Genomic DNA, 21,071 nt, shown 5'->3' with positions numbered 1-21,071 from the left:
GGTCATGTGGCTGGCATGACTAAAAGCTGAAGGCGCACGGAACGCTGTTACCTTCCCACCAAGGTGGTCCCTATTTTTCTACTTGCATTTTTACATGCTTTCAAACTTCTAGGTTGGCAGAAGCTGGGGCAAGTAACTGGAGCTCACTCCATTACACAATGCTAGGTATTCGAACAAGGGTGGGTTGCTGCCGGTTTTACTACTGTTTTGCAATGCTTGCGCATGTGGGCACAGCGTGTGTGTGCACTGTTCAATCTAATTTGTTCGCGCATGCGCAGAACTATTTACAGTGAACTGCTCATATGCAGTCACTAGAAACAAAATGGCGGCGGCCCAGCGGCAGTGAGGGAACTGGTTCAGGTGCATGGCAGGCCTGGGTTGCTGCTGGTTCTGCGACCCAAGCCTGAATTCCACTATAGGTTCGGCCGAACCAGGCCCAATTGGAAGCAACCCACCTCTGATTCAAACTGCTGAACTGCCAACCTTTCTAACTGACAAGCTCAGCATCTTAGCCACTGAGCCACCGCATCCCCAATGTATGTTTAGAGGACTGTTGAGTTTTCTATCTATTAAATCAGAAAAGTGAATCTGAGAATTAGTTGTCAGTTTTTCATAGTCTGTTCTAATTAGGGTTTTAAGTCTATTTTTTGAAGCAAAGAACACTGAGAATAGATGAGATATGAAAGTCATAATTTCATTTGTAGAAAAGAAATCCCAAAGATACTAATTTAGATTCTAATTTGCTATTGAAGGAGTTGGAATGTGAAGACTTACCATTCTAGAATGTGAAGCCTTACTATTTTTGTGAGAAATTGCATAGATAGATAGATGTTGTTAGTTTGCAAACTCGTGTCCCACCCATCGCGACCCCATGGACAATGTTCCTCCAGGCCTTCCTGTCCTCTGACATCCTCTGGAGTCCATTTAAGCTCATCCCTACTGCTTTGGTGACTCTATCCAGGCACCTCATTCCGTGTCGTCCCCTTCTTTTTTTGCCCTCAATCTTTCCCAGCATTAGATTCTTCTCCAGTGAGAGAGATGGGGGGGATATTATATGTAGCTATTATTATGCATATGTAAATGTGTATACACAAACACAAATATGCATGCACATATATATATATATTTAAAAACAAGGTGCGGTTCTCAGTTCTTTTTATTCTACCCTTCAACCTGTTCTGGCCTGTTTTTGAAGTTTTGCAATTTGGGTTCATGCTGTGTTACAAACTGTGAAAACATAGCACCCTGAGGCTCTCCCAAGTTTCAGAATAGTTGGTCAAATCATAATCATACTTGTTTTGACTTTAACCAAAGTAACAAGTTAATGACACTCATTATATTCTCTTCAGTGTTAAAAGGAAGTTTTAATTTGATCCATAAAAGAATGTTGGGAGAGGCCAACATTCCATCTGGAAAACATGGTAGTCAAGTCATATTTGGCTACATAAGCTTCCATGAACCTAAGGAAAATCGCATATTTTTTTTCTTCTTCACTCCAGGGCAGCTAGGAGAACAACTCAGCTGTCAATAGTTTCATTGGGCCTGTTCTTGATTGTGATTACATATGAACCAGAAACTGTATTTTGCAAAAAGCTCTAGTCAACTCTTAAGCAAGACTCATGCCGTTAACTCTATCAGCAATGGTTATGGGAAACCATGATTCTTTATACATAAAGGAAACAGTATAATCGAATACTATAGATTCTTCTTGCTGGCTTTGTTGAAGCAGGGAGTAGGAATATAAATTCAAGTATCCCTTAGCCCTATTTTCACATCATAGTGACAACCAAGGGGAAGGAGGGGAAAGCAAGTGCTTGAAAGATGAAGGGTGAATGGCAACAGTAGTTGAAGATGACAAAAGGCAACAATCATACTGCTTTTCCCCAACTCAACCCATAACTTCAGTATGAGATTGCTCCAGAATTTGTTTTATACCAAACCAGAACGATCAAATATTTCTTAGAACAATCTGAGAAGGACTCAGTAATACTTCCAAGACCTTTTTAATTCACTGTCAGCAAATTTATCCATTTATAATTAACTAAGTCATCAACAACAGAAGGACAAGGTGTCCTGATAAACAACTCTATAGCGTTTAGAAAAGTGGAAAGAAGAATTTAAAAAATAAACAAGTCAGAGAATTCCCAATGCTGTTGAAGGACAAATGTCACTTTGAAAGAAACCTCATGATAGTGGTGGTGGGGAGAGGGAATATTTCAATTAAAGTCAAAAATGAAAAGAAGCAGTAAGTGACTTTTAAAAACTACAGTAGATGGAAGTGGATTGACTAGAGGGGGTTTCTTTTTGTTGTTATGGTACCAAGGCCAGATATGTATGGTTGGCACAGGCCTTAGCAATGGTTCAATCAACCTGTTGCTGTGGGTATATGAAGGTTACAAAGTCCTGAGGGAGATTTTGAATCTCTTTGGGTTTTTTTTAGGGCAGTAAATTAAAGCAAAAGGTTTGGGAAAGTTGTATCAGAGGTGGTATTCAGCCAGTTCTGACAGGTTCTGGAGAACCGGTAGCAGAAATTTTGAATAGTTTGGAAAACTGGCAAATATCTCCTCTGGCTCGCCCCGCCCCCAATCTATTCACTTCCTTCGGAGTCCCAGCTAATCTTCTTTTGTTGCCGTGCACAGAAGAACAGAGCTGGAAAGCAGGTTGGTGGGGTGGGGAGGGAATGGGGATTTTGTAGTATCGTTCTCTGGAGTGGGGTGGAAATGGAGATTTTACAGTATCCTTCCCCTGGAGTGGGGAGGGAATGGGTATTTTGCAGTATCCTTCCCCTGCCACACCCGACACACCGCATCACGTCCCGCTCACAGAACCGGTAGTAAAAAAAAATTGAATCCCACCACTGAGCTGTATGAATTAGTAGAGAGGGATCCTTGGGGCGGGGGGGTGGAGAATAGCTTTGTGGGGCCAGGGTGGGAGACCAGTAGTAGATTTGGGCCCAAATCAGACCATGTGGCTGCATGGACTGCAGGATGAAGCGGATGCCTTAAAATTAAATTTTCTTCTGATGATCAAACTTTTGGGCAGTTCATATATGCTACATCCCTATAATTTTGCTTCTTTTGTCTCAGTATAACAGATAGTGTGTTACTTTTCTTGTTGCTTAAATCCAAGAACTGTGAATCAAGAAACTGAAAATATAAGCTTAGCTTAACTTTTTTCCCCATGCCATACAAGATACACTTAAAAGTGCAAACTCCTTATGTGTGTCTATTTCTTAGTCCCTAAATTCCTCTGTTCAGTTTCAGCCAAATGGCCCAAAGGCTGCCAGCAGTATGTCTGGAATGTTATTTACTTGATCCATTCTGGGCCGTTTCTTTGTAGTGCTGTGTAGACCACAGTTAGGGGTCAGTTACTTAAAAGTATCCAAAGCAGTACCCCAAGTTGTATAGTTAGTCCTCTCAGTGGGGAGTTTTGTACTAAAAGGGAGTGTCATTATGTGTTTTAGCTTCTGTGCTTTTCCCCCCTTGGTACTTTCTTTTTATTCTTCATAATTTGACGTACGGTAGTTTGGGTAGAGTCTAGGGGAGGTGCTGTTTATTCTTGCTGCTTGTTCTCTGTGATTCTATTCCTTTGTTAATGTTTCAGTCTCATGTAGTGTCTTTTGCGATAGTTCTTTTAACAGAATCTGACCCTCTTTTCTGATTTTTTTTGAGTGGGAGGTGGATTATGGATGCATGTGTTTTTTGGTTACTGGGTGTGTGTATTTTCAGCAAGTTGAAACCATAGCTTTTCAAACATGGCTGTGCAAGCAGATGCCAAGAGAGAAACTTGTTTAAGGAGAAGTGTGGGTGTTCATACATTTTTGAGGAAAGGGTTGGGTTGGATAATAAGAGGTTTTTAGAAGATGGATTATTGCATCTTGGAAATATCTTAAGGACCTTTTTTTTTCTATTTTATTGAAAGGATGGAAAGAAGACACCTATATACATTTGTAGCTTGTACTTGTGTGATCCATATATTACACTGCATTGAACTATGTGGTTCTTTTTCTATGGTTCATGATATCAATTTTGAGGAAATGCAGGGTAGTCCTATGGAACTTCACTATATCAAGAAAAGGCAATGTAGTTCTTTCCCTCAACATTTGTAGTTTCAAATAGGATTAATGTCAAACTAGATGTTTCTGAAGGAGCAGGGATGGCATTGCAATGAAGATTGATGGTCAGATACTGAATTCTGGCAGATGAAATCCAAAAATGGTGAGAAGTTGCCCTCGTATCCTCCAGAAAAGCTGCTCCTCATGAGTAGATTCTAGAAAACGTGTTTTTTGTGATCAGCTCAGTGAGTTGAGCAGTTGGGAGTTAAAGGATTCCAACCAAGTAAAAGGGTGATTAGAACATCAATTTTGCATAGTTACTAGGAGCGCAGATGGATTTGAAATAAGATTCTGAAATTAGTCATAAAAATGTTTTCCATTGGAAGATGTTGCTTTTTTGAATTATTTTTTACAAAGAGATAGTATATTGGAATGTGCACCTGCCGGAACAGTAAGGGAGATTTTTGGTAACACAGAGCTTTCCCAGAGAGAAAAATTGTGGCCCAGGATTGGGGGATCCCTGTTTTAAGAGAGGGTGAGAATTTACTAAAATTGTCTATATTTGTGAAGGGAGAAATCATTTTTTACATATTTTTTTTTTTACTTTACTATATTCTTATTTTTTCTCTTTTCTATTCTTTTTCCAATCTTTTTTTCCTTTAGTGCACTTCCTATTTTTTCTTTATATTCTTTTATATCACATTCTTTTATATCATTTTTAATTTGTATTAGTTCTTATATTTTTAATTGTAGTGTTTAATAAAAATATTATTTACAAATTGTTTTCATATACCTGCATGATGGCATTTTCTAAGAAATGTAATGCTGTCTATAGGAGTTCCTTTGTTTTAAAAGTCATAAAATCTAAGACGTACGACCTCTGTCTTAGATGTACTTAGTAGGAAGCTGCCTATTATGGCATGTAACTGATCCGCTGTATGAGACTTGCACAGACTAGAAGCTGAGAAGAATTTTGGGTGGAAATTAATTTAGAGAAGCTTAGTATGAAATGTGGGTGGACAATCATAACTTACATTTCCTGCTGGGATTGTTTTACCCTCAAATCTAGGCTTCCTGAAGCAAATTAAACACATTTGGTTTTAGATTTCTCTTTCACCTGTTTTCCACATATAAAACTATTTCCAGAGAATTTTGCTTTCTCATATTCTGGAAAACTTGTCAAAAATTCATTTTTAGCGGTATTTGTAAATATCCTTACTCTCTAAAGTTTAACACAAATGCACTTATTTCCTTCCGCTTCCGGGACCGAATGGTGACGGACGTGTAGTCCGCCGATCGCTCCCTTGGCGGGCTCCGAAAGGAGCACAGGAGGCTCGAGCGAAGGGTCTCCTGCCGAAAGGCGGCTTGCTGGGACCCCCCGCAGTGGCGGCAGCCGGTGGGAGTGTTTTTCCCAGCTTCGCCTAGGCGCCAGGGAGCAGTGGGGGGGCGAGTGATGTCGCCTCTTCGCCGGATGGCCCTGGGAGGTTTCATATCAAAGGAGAAGCGTGGCTGAAGGCTGGAGGTGCATATCCCACCTGGTGCTCTTTGTTTACTTTGAAAAAAAGCTACAGATGTGCGTGAGTTGGTGTGCTCTGGCTTTTGAAATGGAAATTAGAGGGGGGTGGTTCTTCTATTACCCCCTCCCTCGGAATAAGCGGCATTTAAAGGGACTCTCTCGGAGAGAGAGAATAATGACTGATTAGTTACTTCGACAGTGAATGAGAATGGCTGACCTTTTAAAGCTGACCTTCGCCTTTAAAAAAAGGGAAAAAAAACTTTTTGTGACTTCTCTCCCTGCGGAAGGGAGGGCCAAGATGGCGCCCGCCCTCCTTCCTTTGTCTACATATGAATGAAACTTGTCCTTTGAAACTGCTCCCAAAGAGAAAGTAAAGAAAAGTGGATTGTTTGATGCACTCTCTCAAAGGGAAGCTGGGACCTCTTCCTGTATGTGGCTCTTCTGAGCTTTGATTATTGGAATTACTTCTTGGAGTATCTCTCTCTTGGAACTGTGGGTTTCCCTGCTTTTATTTGCCTTTTGAGGCCAGCTCCGCTGTGGAATCCCCAGACACCATTTTCCCTGGAAAGGATTTGCATCTCTGAACCTAGTAAATGGCTGCAAGAAAACCACCGATGGGCAAGGCACACTCAGCCCCCCCCCCATCTGCTGCCCCCAGCCCCACAATGCAACAGTCTAAGATCACCTCATTGTTGCAGAAAGGAGGGGCTGGAGAAGACACAAAGGAACTATCTGTTACGGGAATGTTTAAAGAACTTATGAGGGGGCAGAATGAAATGAGGAAAGAAATGGCAGAGATTAAAGAAGAGCTCAGAGATATTAAAGAACATATTGCTGGAAATAAGCAGAGAATTATGGTGTTGGAGGAGAGAGCGGCGGAGCTGGGGGAGGAGCTTAAAGCAACACGCAAGGGAAACGCAGATGTAGAAAATTTTCTGACAAAAATAGAATTTGAAAGAATGTCCTTTTTTCTTAGATTCCAGAACCTGCCAGAGGAAGAAAACGAAGATCTTAAAGAGATTATGAGCACAATTTTAGCAGATTATGTTAAGGGAGATAAGAAACAATTATGGTGGGATATGGATCTAGCATATAGGATAAACTCAGCATATGCCAGAAGTCACAACGTTCCAAGAGAGGTACATGTTAAATTTGTCAGGAGATCCACAAGGGACGAGATGCTTGCGACCCAAAGGGAGAGACCATTGAAATACAAAGAGGAGCAGTCACCATTCTCAAACAGATCCCCAAAAAAATAAGAGAGAGAAGGAGGAAATATTCCTCCTTATCAAAAAAATTATACAACATGGGGGTCTGGTTTTAGTGGCTGTTACCAGAGGGGATGATGGTCTTCTGGGAGGGAAATAGGATCAGAATTAATACAATTCAAGAGGCGGAAGCCTTTATTAAAAAGAATCTTTCCCCCCCCAGAGGAGGAATTTAGTGGGAGTAGAGAAAAGGACAGCAAGACGCAAGATAAGGAAGGGGGGCGTTGAGGCCCCTCCGGGGGGCAGGGAACAAGAAGCAATATCGAAAAGGCTTAGATCACAAAAATGAATGTATTTGGAATAATTGTAATTGCTGATACTACAAAAAGTAACAAAGAAAAAATAGTAGAGCACATGTTTGATAATATTGGTTAAATTTGTTCTGATGCTTTCTTTTATATTTTATTTTTAAGGTTGTTAAATCTGTGAGTTTCTTGGGGGGATTTTCGCCACCAGTGTGGAAGCTGCAAAAAAAAATTTGTACACCCTTTTACCCTTCCCTATATATTTTAAAATAAAAAATGCACTTATTTGCAGCTTACTGTCCTTTTTAGCAGATATAATTGAGTGAGTCCAGAGGTATTTCACAAGAAGAGTACTTCATTCCTCTGCTCACAATACAATACCCTATGCCACCAGGCTTGAAATTTTGGGCCTGGACAAGCTAGAACTACACCGACTAAGGTCTGACCTAAGCGTAGTACACAAAATTGTCTGCTACAACGTCCTACCGGTCAATGACTACTTCAACTTCAACCGCAACAGTACACGGGCAAACAATAGATACAAACTCAAGGTAAACCGCTCCAAACTCGATTGCAGAAAATATGACTTCAGCAACAGAGTGGTCAATGCCTGGAATGCCCTACCCGACTCTGTTGTTACATCCTCAAACCCCAATAACTTTAACCTTAAACTGTCTAGCGGGGACCTCACCCCTTTCCTAAGAGGTGTAAGGGAGCATGCATAAGCACACCAGCGTGCCTACCATCCCTGTCCTATTGTCCCCATTTATTTGTCCCCATTTTCTGTGTTCACGTCCATGTTTATACTTATATCTGTTATCTCGTACATGTTTAATAAACTAAATAAATATAAATAAATAAATAAAGATGCAATAAGTTACTGGAGCTAGAATTGATTATAATGAATTTACATAAACAAACTAAGTGTTAGTTATGCTTTGAACCATTTTGCTATATACCAGGAATTGTCTGGAACCCTGAAACCTCCTTAGAGAAGAGCCTATCAGTCTTAAGCCTACCCTTTGCTGAAAGGGTATTATTTGTTTGTTTGTTTTATTGGATTTATATGGTATGAACTAAATAAGGTCAAACCTCACCTTAAGAAATAATTTGGCTCAACTTTTCCAACTGGCTACATTCCAGATGTTGAAATTCAACAACTGAATAACCCCCCCCCCTCCACACACACACACACACCCTACTGTTATGCTGCAGGCTTGGCTGATTTCCAGTACTGACATTCAGATTAAAGAATTAGCACTTCACTAAACCTAGCATTGTACAGAAAGTTTTGTGCTCTAGTTGCACGGACAAGCATTATTTCTAGAGGTGCCATAAAACCTATCAGGACTGCAAGTAATTACAATGCCTGATTAGTAAAGTAATCAGATAGGCTAGAATCTGACATTATTATTAAGGCATGTGGTATGCTATCATTTTGGAAGCTATGGGAGAACTACTTATTGACAGATTGAAAAAGTTAGTGGCCGAAGGAAGCAGAAGCAGTGCTGAGGAATGGGCAAGCTTTTTGGTCTGAGGGAGTCCTGCTGGGAGATGACCAGAGTTGGTGTAAACCTTACCGTAAGTAGCGATAGAAACTTTAAGCAATCAGCATAATCTGACCAGAATAAATCCCATCAGGTAGTACTAGAAGCTAGAAGTAATTTAAGACTGAAAGCAATTGCTATTTGTATCTGGCTGGGCGATAAAGGCTAGGAGAATTGGATCTATGATATTGATTTAGCTGAGGAAGAATTTTCAGGAAGCCAGAACTATGTTTAAGCATGGATTTATACGAACTAGATGAATAAAAACTGAAATATGAAATATAAGAGCTCAATTACTTACGCGAGGAAAATGAAACTTGCTTATCATATGGAATGTTGAGGTTGCTAAATTCACTTCTTAAATTGAAACTTGTTTCTTAAACAATGTGGCAGAGTATGTCATGATCCTCTTTCTGTGTGACGGGCATTATAGCATGAGTTTTAAAACACTGTTTCAACAGTATTTGGAAATACTAGATAAGGATACTATTTTAAAAATACTGTACATATTTTTGGGCAAGATATGTCTTTGCCGAAATTCTGTCATTTTGTGATTCTATAACTTTTATAGTTTTATAGTTTTTTATAGTTTTATGACATACATACATTAAATACCTGTGTAGTACAGATATGTATTTGATGCAGTACTGCATCAAGGAAAGGAAAGGAAATATATTTATCATTAAATTTATATGCTGCTTAACCCCAATCTGCAAAGCAACTTTAACTTCATGTTTAGTGCTAAAGTATGTCATTAGTAAAATTAAAAGAAGGATTAATCTAACATGTAATACTAAATGTGAGGAAAGTCTGCAGTTCATACTTCATTCTAACTTTAATTCAATAAGTTTATTTTGTATTAGATGTGAGAAAATGGCAAATAAATGATTTTAAAGAAAATTTTGTGTTCAGCCAGACCTTGGGGGATTGAGTGATTTGTGGAGCTGATGTTTTGTTTTGTTTTTCATCTTAACTTGATTATTTTGTTCTTCCAACCTGTTATTTTTTTGTGTCTGTGTCTGTGTCTGTGTCTGTGTCTGTGTGTTGCAAGTGAAAACTGAATTGTTCTTTCCTGTAAAGTTTTTGTTCATTTTATTGACTACCCATAGTATTGTAAGGCCAGTTATATCTGTTGTAATGAGTTTGGCCTTTAATACATTTAATTTAAGTCCTATTTTTATTATGTTCCTCCACTTTCATTACTAGATCTTGCAGATTATTTGCGTTTTAAACTATTCAAGAGTGTCATCATCATAGTGTAGGTTATTGATGTTTTAAAACCACACTCACCCTCTTCCAATTAATTCTCGTTATGTAAATAGTCTCCATAGTTTGAATAAATAAGTGGAATGCATACGGCTTAAACTCTTTTACTGACCTGGTGCCAATCTGTTTGACAATTTTCCATCCAGAGTATGGCTTCCTATCCTTAGGATAATTCCCATATCCACCTCTAGTATTAGTAAATATCATAGAGATTTGTGTTATAAACTTTCCACCAAAGTTTCCACACTAGCAGCTGTTCTTATAGTTTTCCTCAGATATGGATACCTGACATCTTTTCCCAAAAACATATCAAAGACTGTCCAATCCAAAGCAACCTTTGCATTGTTTACAGAGATAATTTTATGGAATTAATACCAAGGAGAAAATACAGGTAGCTTATTGCTGGAATGACAATTTCTTCTTCTTTGACAACACAAGCAGTCATCTTAAAAGCATATTTCTGTAAAGAATAATATGGACTATAAACTATGGGCTACTGAAGGCTTAGTTTACTCTTATTTGTTGTTCTGGTATTTAGTTTTTAGCATTTTTTACTAGGTCCACTTTTCTGTTTTTTTCCCTTTCCGTAGTTGTTTTGATCTTTAGATAAGAATATCTGTGGACTACATTTACACCTAGCCTTTGTTTAAGTATAAATGCTTCCATTGAAAGAAATCGGCCTTGTAATTTGAAAAATACAAATCTTTGGTTTGGGTTAGTTATTAGAGTTAATAGACATTTGGTGAAACAAACACTTGGCAGAATATTTTCTTGGAATCTCAGGCAGAAAACCATAAAGTTCAACCTAATTCCTAAAAAAGTCTGAGCTAGCTGTCATGGCATAGCATGCTTATAGTAATAACAGGCAGACAAGACTGATAAAGTGTATGTATTGCTGTAAACACAGCTCTGTAATGGACTTTCTCCTTCATTCATATTTTGCAGCCCACATATCATCTTCCTGTCACAGAGCACATTATCTGGAGAAAGCAACCTCTGCGGAACACGACTGTGCCATGAAATTGCTCATGCCTGGTTTGGTTTGGCCATAGGGGCACGTGACTGGACAGAAGAATGGCTGAGCGAAGGATTTGCTACTCACTTAGAAGATGCAATTTGGTCAGCAGCACAAAAGGTACAGTTAGAATAATCCGTAATGAAAAAAACCAAGGGCAACCATTAGTTTATGCCGAGACTAGGCAACTGTACTCCCTTTATAACTTGTTATAACCATGTGGGTTCAGGAATTCTGTGAGTCAAATTGTAAAAGGGCCATAGTTGTTGCTATTAGTTTATGCGATAATAATATACTCTAGAGTCCTAAAGTATTTATTTTGTTGGATTAGGCTACACAAAATACCTTACATTAATTGCAGATCATACATCTAGACTGGTGTTCCCAATCTTTGCAAGATGTGTGGATTTCAACTCCCACAATTCTCCAGCAAGCATTTAAAGTTGTCCAAGTTATAAATACAAACTTTGTGACTAGAATTGCGCATAGCATTCTTTTGCCAAAATGGGCTAAGAAGACTTATTAGAAACTGATTAGGAATGTCTTCGTAAACTTTACAGTGAAGCACACTATCATCCTGTGATTCAATTCTCTTATCTTTACAAGAATAAACCTTTCAGAATAGGGCGTTTTTGCAGTGTTTACCCTACAACGCTGCTGACTGTAAGATAGTAAACCACAATAGCATGAAGTTTTCTAAAATGTATTCTTTGTATGTTGGTTTAAAATAAAATTTAATTTGACCCAATCGAGCTCTGACATATATCATACGCTATATTCGGTTTTTAATTTTTTATTGAGAATTCAGGCTTTGAGAACTACCATTGTATGATTTTGTCCCAGGGCTGTCAGCATCTCGCTTGAAAATTCCAAGTGTTGTAGTTTGTCTTTTGCTTGTCTTTTTAAGTATTTGAGTATCAGGGTAAGATGCATTGAACCTTGAGGTTAAAAATGAGCATTTTAACCAATATTTGAACACACACATACATTTTTTATAAGCTCTTCCTCTCAAAATAGAGCAATGATGCCCAACAATAACTTCCTCTCTAGGTTCTCATAGTTAATGTCTGGATTTAACTGAGCTTCATATTTCTTTTATTTATTTGTTTCCTGTTTTTATTATTTTTACAAATAATTATTTTATTAGTTTTACAAATAACTCAAGGATGTGAACACACACTTTCTTCCTTCTATTTTCCCCACAACTACAATTCTGTGATTGGTCCAAATCACCCAGTTGGCATTCATGGTTCAAGCATCCTGTCTTCAAAACATTTCAAGGCTGCTAGATGTCTGAAAATAAAAAGATTACTGCTTAGCCCCTCTGAGCATTCAAAGCAACCTGGGTTATATGAGTATATCTTCTCTCTGAGTAATGTTGCATGACAGCCATGTTTCTAAAATGAGGAACTTGCTCTATTCAATGTCCTCCGAGGATCCTACATAATTTTTTGAAGACCCTGGCAAAATGAATTACCTTTATCTACTTATACTTTACTCACAAAATATTCATTTATCCAAAGATAAATCCATAGGGATGATCTTTTCCAGCAGTAATGAAATTATTTTTTTTCCTGGGCAAATGGGCACAGTTGCAAAAAAATAAAAATTCTCTGACACATTAAATTGAAACTTTCATTATAGTCTAAGAAAGCTTATGTCATCCATAATGGACAAAGATACAAACAGATGGAAGGAGCACCCATGGGATCACCCCTCTCACCCGTCATCACAAATTTATACATGGAACATTTTGAAACTAACGCCTTAGATAAATCTGAACACAAACCCAAACTCTGGCTTAGATATGTTGATGACACTTTCGTGATTTGGCCACACGGGAAAGAAAAATGACAACTTCCTCACACATCTCAACAGCCTACACCCCAAAATACAATTCACTATGGAAATAGAAGCAAACAACCAACTTCCCTTTCTGGATGTCCTAATCTACAAAAAACCCAGTGGCTCCCTAGGACACACCATCTACCAGAAAAAAACACACACCAACCGCTACTTAAACGCACAATCCCATCACCACCCTGCACAGATTAACCCTCTCTCCAAAATTCTCTTCTTGCTCCCATTTTAATTTGAGGATTCTATATAGTATCTTAACTTCTCCTAATGTTGTACTTTTCTGGACAGAGAACTCTGACTTTGTTCCTAGGATCTGTTGGAGCCACTTTCCCTGCTTAGGATTCACATCCCCAAGTGCGCCTATATGACTGTCTACCTTGGCTTGTACTTTCCACATCTTTTCTAGTTCTTTCTTCAGGTACTTCCAAGTATTTCTCCAACCTCTCTACTCTTCCTGATGTTGCTGTCATTTGACATCACTATCATCGCCACTCCTGTCTTCTGGTGCTTGTCTATTATCACAATGTCAAGAGAGATGTGCAATATTCTTAGTATCCTTTATCATCATGTGTTGACCTCACCATTTAAACTATGATTTGTAGCATAATGAACTGGAATGTTCACTCCCATTTCTCTTTGTATTAGTGGGTCAATAGATTAAAAAGAAAATGATGTATGAAGCCTGTACCCAAAATTATAGTTAATTGCACTCAGACCAAAATCATTGGGCATCTTTGACCAGGGTTAATTATTGTACAATAAACATTGACTCCTAATTGCAATGTTTCATGAAACTTCTTTTCCTGTTTGATTTTCCGCTTGATGAAGAAGCAAATGTTCACCTGGAATGTTCAGATTGCTTATTGCTCACCAACATTCTACTTAACTAGAACAAAATAAATGACTTAAGCCATTCCTGTCATCATGCAAGATTCCTGATTCTAACTGTTGGGAAGAGGTGGGGAATGGTATCTATTTGGAAATATTCTAGTTGATAGCTGTCCTAAATTTCATGTAATTATATGTTTTGTAACTGTTTTAAGGTCAGGTTTGTTTAGCTTCCATCAGTGGGAAATGTTTTATTTGATACTTTAATGGGACCAAAAATTATTTGTGAGATTTTCAAGAGCATTTATTCTTTATTTATTCTTTCTTTTATGTCTAACGTTGGTAATTTAGTTGTTGCGAACTAAACCATGTATATATATCTTTGTGGATGGAGAATAAATAAGGCATGAAAATTCTTTACCACAAGTGGAAAATCATTTGTTCACTTATAAGCTGACTAATTGGCCTACGACTCATTGTTAGATAATACAATAAATATTCTTGTGGGTTGTGGGACAAAAAATTAAAGCTTTCGAATGAATCATCCACATCTTTTGGTTTTCAAGGCTACAATGAATAATAAAACAATTATACTGAAATGCTGTGCTAGGTCTTGAATACACAATTAACTTTTTTTTTAGTCTTCAAAGAAAACTATCCCTCCTTAGAGATATTTTTACCAGGCAATTAATTTTAACATTTACATTGCAGCTCTTAATTTTTGGTTGTACAAGAATTAAAGCACCCCAAAATGTTTTGGGTTTTTCCAAATATTGTGATAAAACTATACAATCATGACACTTCAAGGAATCATCAAGTGCAATCCACTATCCAATGGAGAAAGGTATATTAAAGCATCTGCTTGCATCCAGCTAAGGAAGTGCCTGTCCGAGTAATTAGTTTCATTGTCAAATTGCTCTTACTGTTAGGATCCTTCATAATCTTCTTTCCTTAAACACATTACTCTGTGTGCTGCACTCTGCAAGGATAGAGAACAAATCCTGATCTTTTTCTGTATGAAATACAGCTATCATATCCCTCTAGGTTTTAACATTCTCTGGTTGTTCTATTGCTCTTTGTAGGATTTAGTTTTTAATGCCCTGATCCTCATTGCTGTCCTCTGAACTGTTCCAGTTGTCCGAATCCTTTTCTAGCATTAAATCCAATCTTTGAGCTGGGTTGTGATCAGAGGTGGGTTTCACATTCTTATATCACTAGTTCGCTGCGCACTGAAACTGTGAGCGTGTGTGCACGCGCATGCTTGCTTCATGAACATGCGCACCTTCCATGCATTTGCTTTGCTCATGCACGCAGCTTGAACCCATGCACGCGGCTTAGAAAACGTGGCTAAGTAGGACAGCATAGAGCGGGGGCAGGTGGACGGGCCCACGTGCAGGTCGCCACTACTGGTTCTCCTGAACCAGTCCAAACCAGCTGAATACCACCACTGGGTGTGATCATTGTGAAATGATTAATCCCTGTGATTCAGAAATGATATTTCTATTGATGCAGTCTAAATTTTGTGCGCTGTTCTTGCAAAAATGTTATACGGTTGGCTATATTCAATTTGCAATCGACAGGAAAGTTGCCATCTACTGAATCAGACTGACAGTGGAAATGATGTCCATAATGGCCTTGCCACTCAGAGCCAACAGGAGTTATACTTCTAGAGAAGGCACTACATAGGGAGAGATTGATCTTCACTGAATGGCTGTAGATCTCTTACCAATAAAGGCGAATATGTGTAGCTCAGGGTTAAAGTGAGGGGTCCTTGGTGCTCTTTGAAGTTGGTTGTTTTCTTGCAGATTTTCTTTACCAAAACTAGATAACATCCTCAGTGCTAGATTTCTTACTTTTTAAAATTAAATTCTTTTACATCTTCACCTGGAGTTGCCAGAAATTGAATCCTAAGACACAATCTTTTGGCATGTCAAATACTAAGAAGAAAGCACTGTTGCCAAATCCTATTATTTTAGGAGCCTACAATTTTTATTTTTATTTTTTGTTATCTAGAGTTTCAGGAAACATAAGAAAGGCGGAATATTATTACCAAGGAAGTCAGACATTTTTGTCCTTTTCCCTTCCCTTCATGGCTTTTGGGTTTGGGGGTTAGTTCTGAATTTCAACAAAGCAGTTACATTTTTATAAGCTTAACTTAACCTCATTTATTTCTACATTTTCTTTTTTTTAAAAAAAAAGTTGAATAACACAGAAGGATAATTTGGAATTGGCAAACAATTGGCTGAGGACTGCAAGAGAGAGAGGCTGCGGATTGTTCTTTCTATTCCATTTCTAGAAAGTTGTAGAGTTAGCTACATTTGATCGCCTTTACACATCAGTTCTATTAATTCACTTGTATAGTAATTTCATTTCTACATAATCACCTGTAACAATTGGGATTAAATATCATTGTGGATTCCTCATCATTTGTAATTTCATAAATAGTGGGGTAATTTCCCACCGTTCTTCTGATCTATTTTTGCAAGTACCATATTTTTCAAAATATAAGACGCACCTTCTCCCCTCAAAAAAGAGGCTGAAAATCAATCCCCCCCCTCCCCGCAATCCCCAAGAGCATTTTATAAGCCTCCTAAAGGCTATGCATGCCCTTTTTTTGACCAAAAACAGGCCCATTTTGTGAAAAACGGGCCATTTTTTGCTCATTTTGGGCGGAGCCACTCCCCAGGAGCACTCTACAAGCCTCCCAAAGGTTATTTGTGCCCTTTTTTTGAAAAAAAAATGGGCCCATTTTTGCGATAAGTGGACTGTTTTTGGGAGGTCTGCGGAGTGCAAAAACGTTTAAAAAAATTTGTCTCTTCAATATCTTGGTGCGTCTTATACTCCAAAACATATGGTAATCAGACTTCTAAACGTTTAGCAAGGATGTTACTCCTACCTACTTCTACCTTGTGTTTATGAGGATGCTTGTACATCCCAATTATGCTATAAGCTATACTTCTTAGAAGGGTCACCAATGAAAGACAATCATGATAAATGAGGAATCAGGCTAAACACTGTGAATTAGAGAAGGAAATATCATTGCATCATTCTACCAATAAGGCAAAGTAGACATTTACAACCAAGGCAATACCAAAGTGATAACTGACATCTGAGAATCAGTGAACTGAAATGCACTAGAAAGAGGCACCTTATATCACAGGAATGTCAGATATTTTACAGTGGATGAGAAGCTAAGAGACTAAATGAAATAGACATTACTGTTAACAAAAAAGTGTCTATGTTGGTGGCTGAATCCAAGGCAAGCCAATCAATATCAGGGTGATCCAAGTCTATATTGGTAGAATCAGGATCAGACTCTTGATTATTTCTGGATTCCCGAGGTAATATTTGTCTGGAGTTGGCATGTCAGAGTCTTCTGACTTTGTGTAAACAATAACAGTCAGGATGACTGCACCACTCATCTTAGTCTTGCCATTGGTTAACTACAAGTGTGATTAAAGCTATCTCAGTGCTATATTTTGGTCTGAAACCCAACTGAAAAGGGACCAGATAATTCATTCCTGGAGCTGCAAGTTAACAACCTTCTCTAAAGAGCTAGGTTTTCACATAATGTATCAAAAAATCATAAATTTGAGGCATTTATGCCTCGAGTGAAAACTTTAGATTGATTTCTTCTACTGTATGATCCTTTTGTTTGGTGCTTTGCTATCTATCCGTGGTATTCTCAAGGGTCTTCTCCAGCACCAGTGTTCAAAAGTATCAATATTTCTTTGATCCTTTCTCAAACTCCAACTTTCCCTTCCATAGAGTGCCATAGGAAAAACCATTCTCTGCATGATTCAAATCTTTGTAGATATAGATACATCCTGACACCTGAATATTTTTCCCAAAGCTTTCATTGCTATCCAGCCAACTGCTAGTCTGCAGCCTATTTCTTGATTGTGCCTTTACTATTCATAGGTTCCCCTCGCACATATGTGCTAGTCATTCCTGACTCTAGGGAGCAGTGCTCATCTCTGTTTCAAAGCTGAAGAGCCAGTGCTGTCCGAAGACATCTTTGTGGTCACGTGGCCGGCGTAACTAAATGCTAAAGGTGCACAAAACACTGTTACCTTCACACAAAGGTGGTCCCTATTTTTCTACTTGCATTTTTACATGTTTTCGAACTGCTAGATTGGCAGAAGCTGGGACAAGTAATGGGAGTTCACTCCATTATGCCGTACTAGAGATTTGAACCGCTGAACTGCCAATCTTTCTCATCGACAAGCTCAGCATTTTAGCCACTGAGCCACCTCGTCCCATCTTACTATTCATAGGTGATCCTAAAATACAAAACCTATCCACCTTCAGCATCTTCATTGCCAGGTTTCTGTACATATTGTCATTAGTATTGTGTTTTGTTATATTTTAAAGCTTAGCCGCATCTTTTCATTGACTTTCATTGTTAGAGCTTGCAGATTATTTGCACTTTCAGCTACCAGAGTAGTGTGTCAATATAGCACAGGTTATTGATGTTTGTTTCAATAGGTTCAAAATCTTCTTCCAATCCACGAGTTTCCTTCAATATATATTCTGCATATTCCCTTGAGTAAATAAGGGAAAAGTATGCAGCTTTGTTTCACACTTTTGCCAATCTTTGATCTTATCAATTAAGCAAATGTCATGTTGCGGCACCTAGAAAACATGCCAAGTCTGGCATGGAATTCCTGCCCTCTGGAATTATCTTCATCCAGAGAGTCTACCAAACTCCCAACCCTTATACTGTTCATGAAAGATTTGAAGATTTGGTTATTTACCCAGCCTTGGACATAGGATGATTCTAGAGTTCCTTTTTTTGCCTTTTGCTTTTGTGTTGATCTTACCTTGATTCATTTTCTCTACTAATTTATTATATATTTTATGTGTATATCACAGGTGGGTTTCTGCTGGTTTTCCCTGGATTGGGCGAACCTGTAGTGCTCTGCCTACCCATCTGGACGCTTCTGCGCATGCGCAAAAGTGACACGCAAGCGTGCAAGTGCGCATGAGTGAACCAGTAGTAAAATAAATTGCAAAACACCACAGGTGTATATGTTTCTCTGTGTGTGCCTCTGTGTATATTTTCTATGTTTTTCCTAATTATAAGCTGCCCAAAGTGATTTGGGAGTTGGATAACCAAACAATCAATAAACCTAGAGTCACTTCTTTTTAGCCATGTTCTATTCATGCTTTACTTTCCTGATTAGTGTAGAGGTTTTTCCTTAAGTATTAGAAAAAGTAAAACAAGATTGATCACTGGAAACACAAATAATTCAGCTAAAGTCTAAACATTTTGGACACATAATACAAATACAAGAATCATTGGGGGGGAAATCGCAACGTTTGGAAAATGTCAGAGGCAATTGAAATCAAGGCTCAGCTAGCAAGAACTTATCTGACAGATAATGTCTGAAGTGTCTCAAAAATTTAGGAGCACCTAGAAAGTTAGGACAAACATACAAATTTTTTTTTCATGTCCTACTTAAAAGCTTCCCAAAGATGTTCAGAGGAAACAAAATATCTAATGGAGATAAGTGACATCCTCAGTGCCAATTACTGAATAAAAGGCAAAAGCATGCAGAATTCCTAACTACCAAGCCTTTCCATTGCTCCTATAGAGCATTACATAAGATTAGATTGAGTTTGAGAGAGAGAAATGGGTTGCCCAAATTCCCAAACATCAGGATTTCCCCCACAATGGTTCTTATGTTTGTTTTATGTGTCTAAAATCCACCGTCACATTTCCTAACTTCAATATTTTTTTTATATAAAGTGTTTTATTTTTTCATTTTCATAACATATAACCACATGTATACTATTACGTAGCCAACATCGTATTATATTATTAAATGTTTACATCAATTCGTCTTACCCTCAACTCCCAAAAACAATTAAACAATTATTGGCTCTTCTGCTCTTCATACACCCTTTTTGTACCTTATCCATCATTTTCTTCTCCCTCTCTCCTCCTCCTCCCTACCACCTTTCTTCTCTCTGTCGTCCTTCTTTACTTCCCCTTCTTCTCTCCTTTTCCTCTCTCCCCTTTCCGCTCCTTCTTTCTCTCCTCCTCTTCCCCACCCCCGCCCTCTCTCCTACCTCTCTTTTCTTCCCTTACCTCTCTCCTCTACTTCACACTATTCATCTCATTTACTTGGCGTATTTCAGCTTCTGAGCAAGCTCCATTTTATGTTAATGGTATTTATAATTCCTTTTCAATATACATATTTAATTTTAACATATATCTTCCTCCTCCTTTTTTTTAAGAGAAAAAAAGTATACATATATAGTAACTGTGTTTTTAAACCCCCCCCCCCCCAGCCTATTTTTGGCCGAGATGTAGACCTGGTTACAATTCCCAGCTATTCCCATTATTATATTTATATAATTATGCATCCTTACATGCCCCAAATTTGTGATTCTGTCTTTAAATCTCAATAATTTCACATTCTAAGTATATTTCATGTTCCCTCTCCATTTTTCCATATCTTGGCTTAGGTTACCCTTAATTGTCTTTAAATAACAATCCTTACTGTTCAATGTTCATTACAATTCCCTTAATCTACTATATAGAATAACAAGTGGTACACATCTCACTTTGTTCATCATCTTAGAAGTTCTATATATGTCCAGGTTTTGTATATTTTAACCCATGCTTAATTGTCCTTCCATTGTCATATTCAGTCAATTAGCAACTCAGTTTAATTATCATGTATAAAAGTGCATCACAAACCTCTGCTTTACAATCTCTCCATAACAGTTTCATATTTATTGTACGCCGCCCCGAGTCCCTTTGTGGAGAGGGAGCGGCTAACAAATTTAATAAAATAAATAAATAATAAATAAATTTTTGTCCATATTCCATATATTTTAACCTTTATTTAATTATCTTTCCATTATCATATTCAAACCGTTAGCAACTCAATTTTATTGTCATGTTTAGGAGTAAACCACATATCTCAGATTTATATTTCTCCATATAACAATTTCTAATTGTCTGATTTTTTTCCTAGTAAGTCTTTTGTTCCACTTCTCTATTCCTGTGTTCTCTCTTTTCTTTATTTTCACACGTCCACTCTCTTCGATTTTTCCCAAGCCACTGTCAAACCCAACGAAATCTTTTATATTTTCCTTTGTTGAGGCGTAACCCCCTTCTTCAGTTTTCCCTATGCCACTGTCAACCTCCGTAAGATCTTTTGTCTGCTTTTTATTTCTTTTTGTTGGGACACAACTCCCCTATACCCAATGTCGAACCCAATGAAATTTTTTGTCTGCTTTTATTTCCCACCATTTCTACCCCTTCAGTCTTCCTCCCCTTCTTTCTTTGAGTTCAGAATTCTATTTAGACTTTATTTTAATGATTTACGCATTTTTTAATAATTTCACTTAGTTCTTCAAATTCCCACCTTTCCATAATATCCAGTTTCAAAGTTAGTTAATTATGCAGTTCTTATTTCAGAGTTCTGGTCTACTTTAAATTTAGCTAGTTCAACTGA

General features: G+C 37.9%; 1 protein-coding gene across 1 annotated transcript in view; it reads left to right on the top strand.

Annotated features, from left to right (window-relative positions):
• AOPEP (aminopeptidase O (putative)) overlaps positions 1-21,071 on the top strand; it is a 236,328-nt gene that overhangs the window by 69,770 nt on the left and 145,487 nt on the right. Inside the window, exon 7 of the mRNA XM_081941620.1 lies at positions 10,842-11,031. Within this exon, the coding sequence (XP_081797746.1) occupies positions 10,842-11,031 (190 nt within the window). The remainder of the gene's footprint in view (positions 1-10,841; positions 11,032-21,071) is intronic.

Source organism: Natrix helvetica (assembly GCF_964273705.1).
Source record: "Natrix helvetica genome assembly, chromosome: 2".
Lineage (NCBI taxonomy): Eukaryota > Metazoa > Chordata > Lepidosauria > Squamata > Natricidae > Natrix > Natrix helvetica.
The sequence above is the reverse complement of the archived record's forward strand: the minus strand, read 5'-3'. Positions and strand labels throughout refer to the sequence as shown.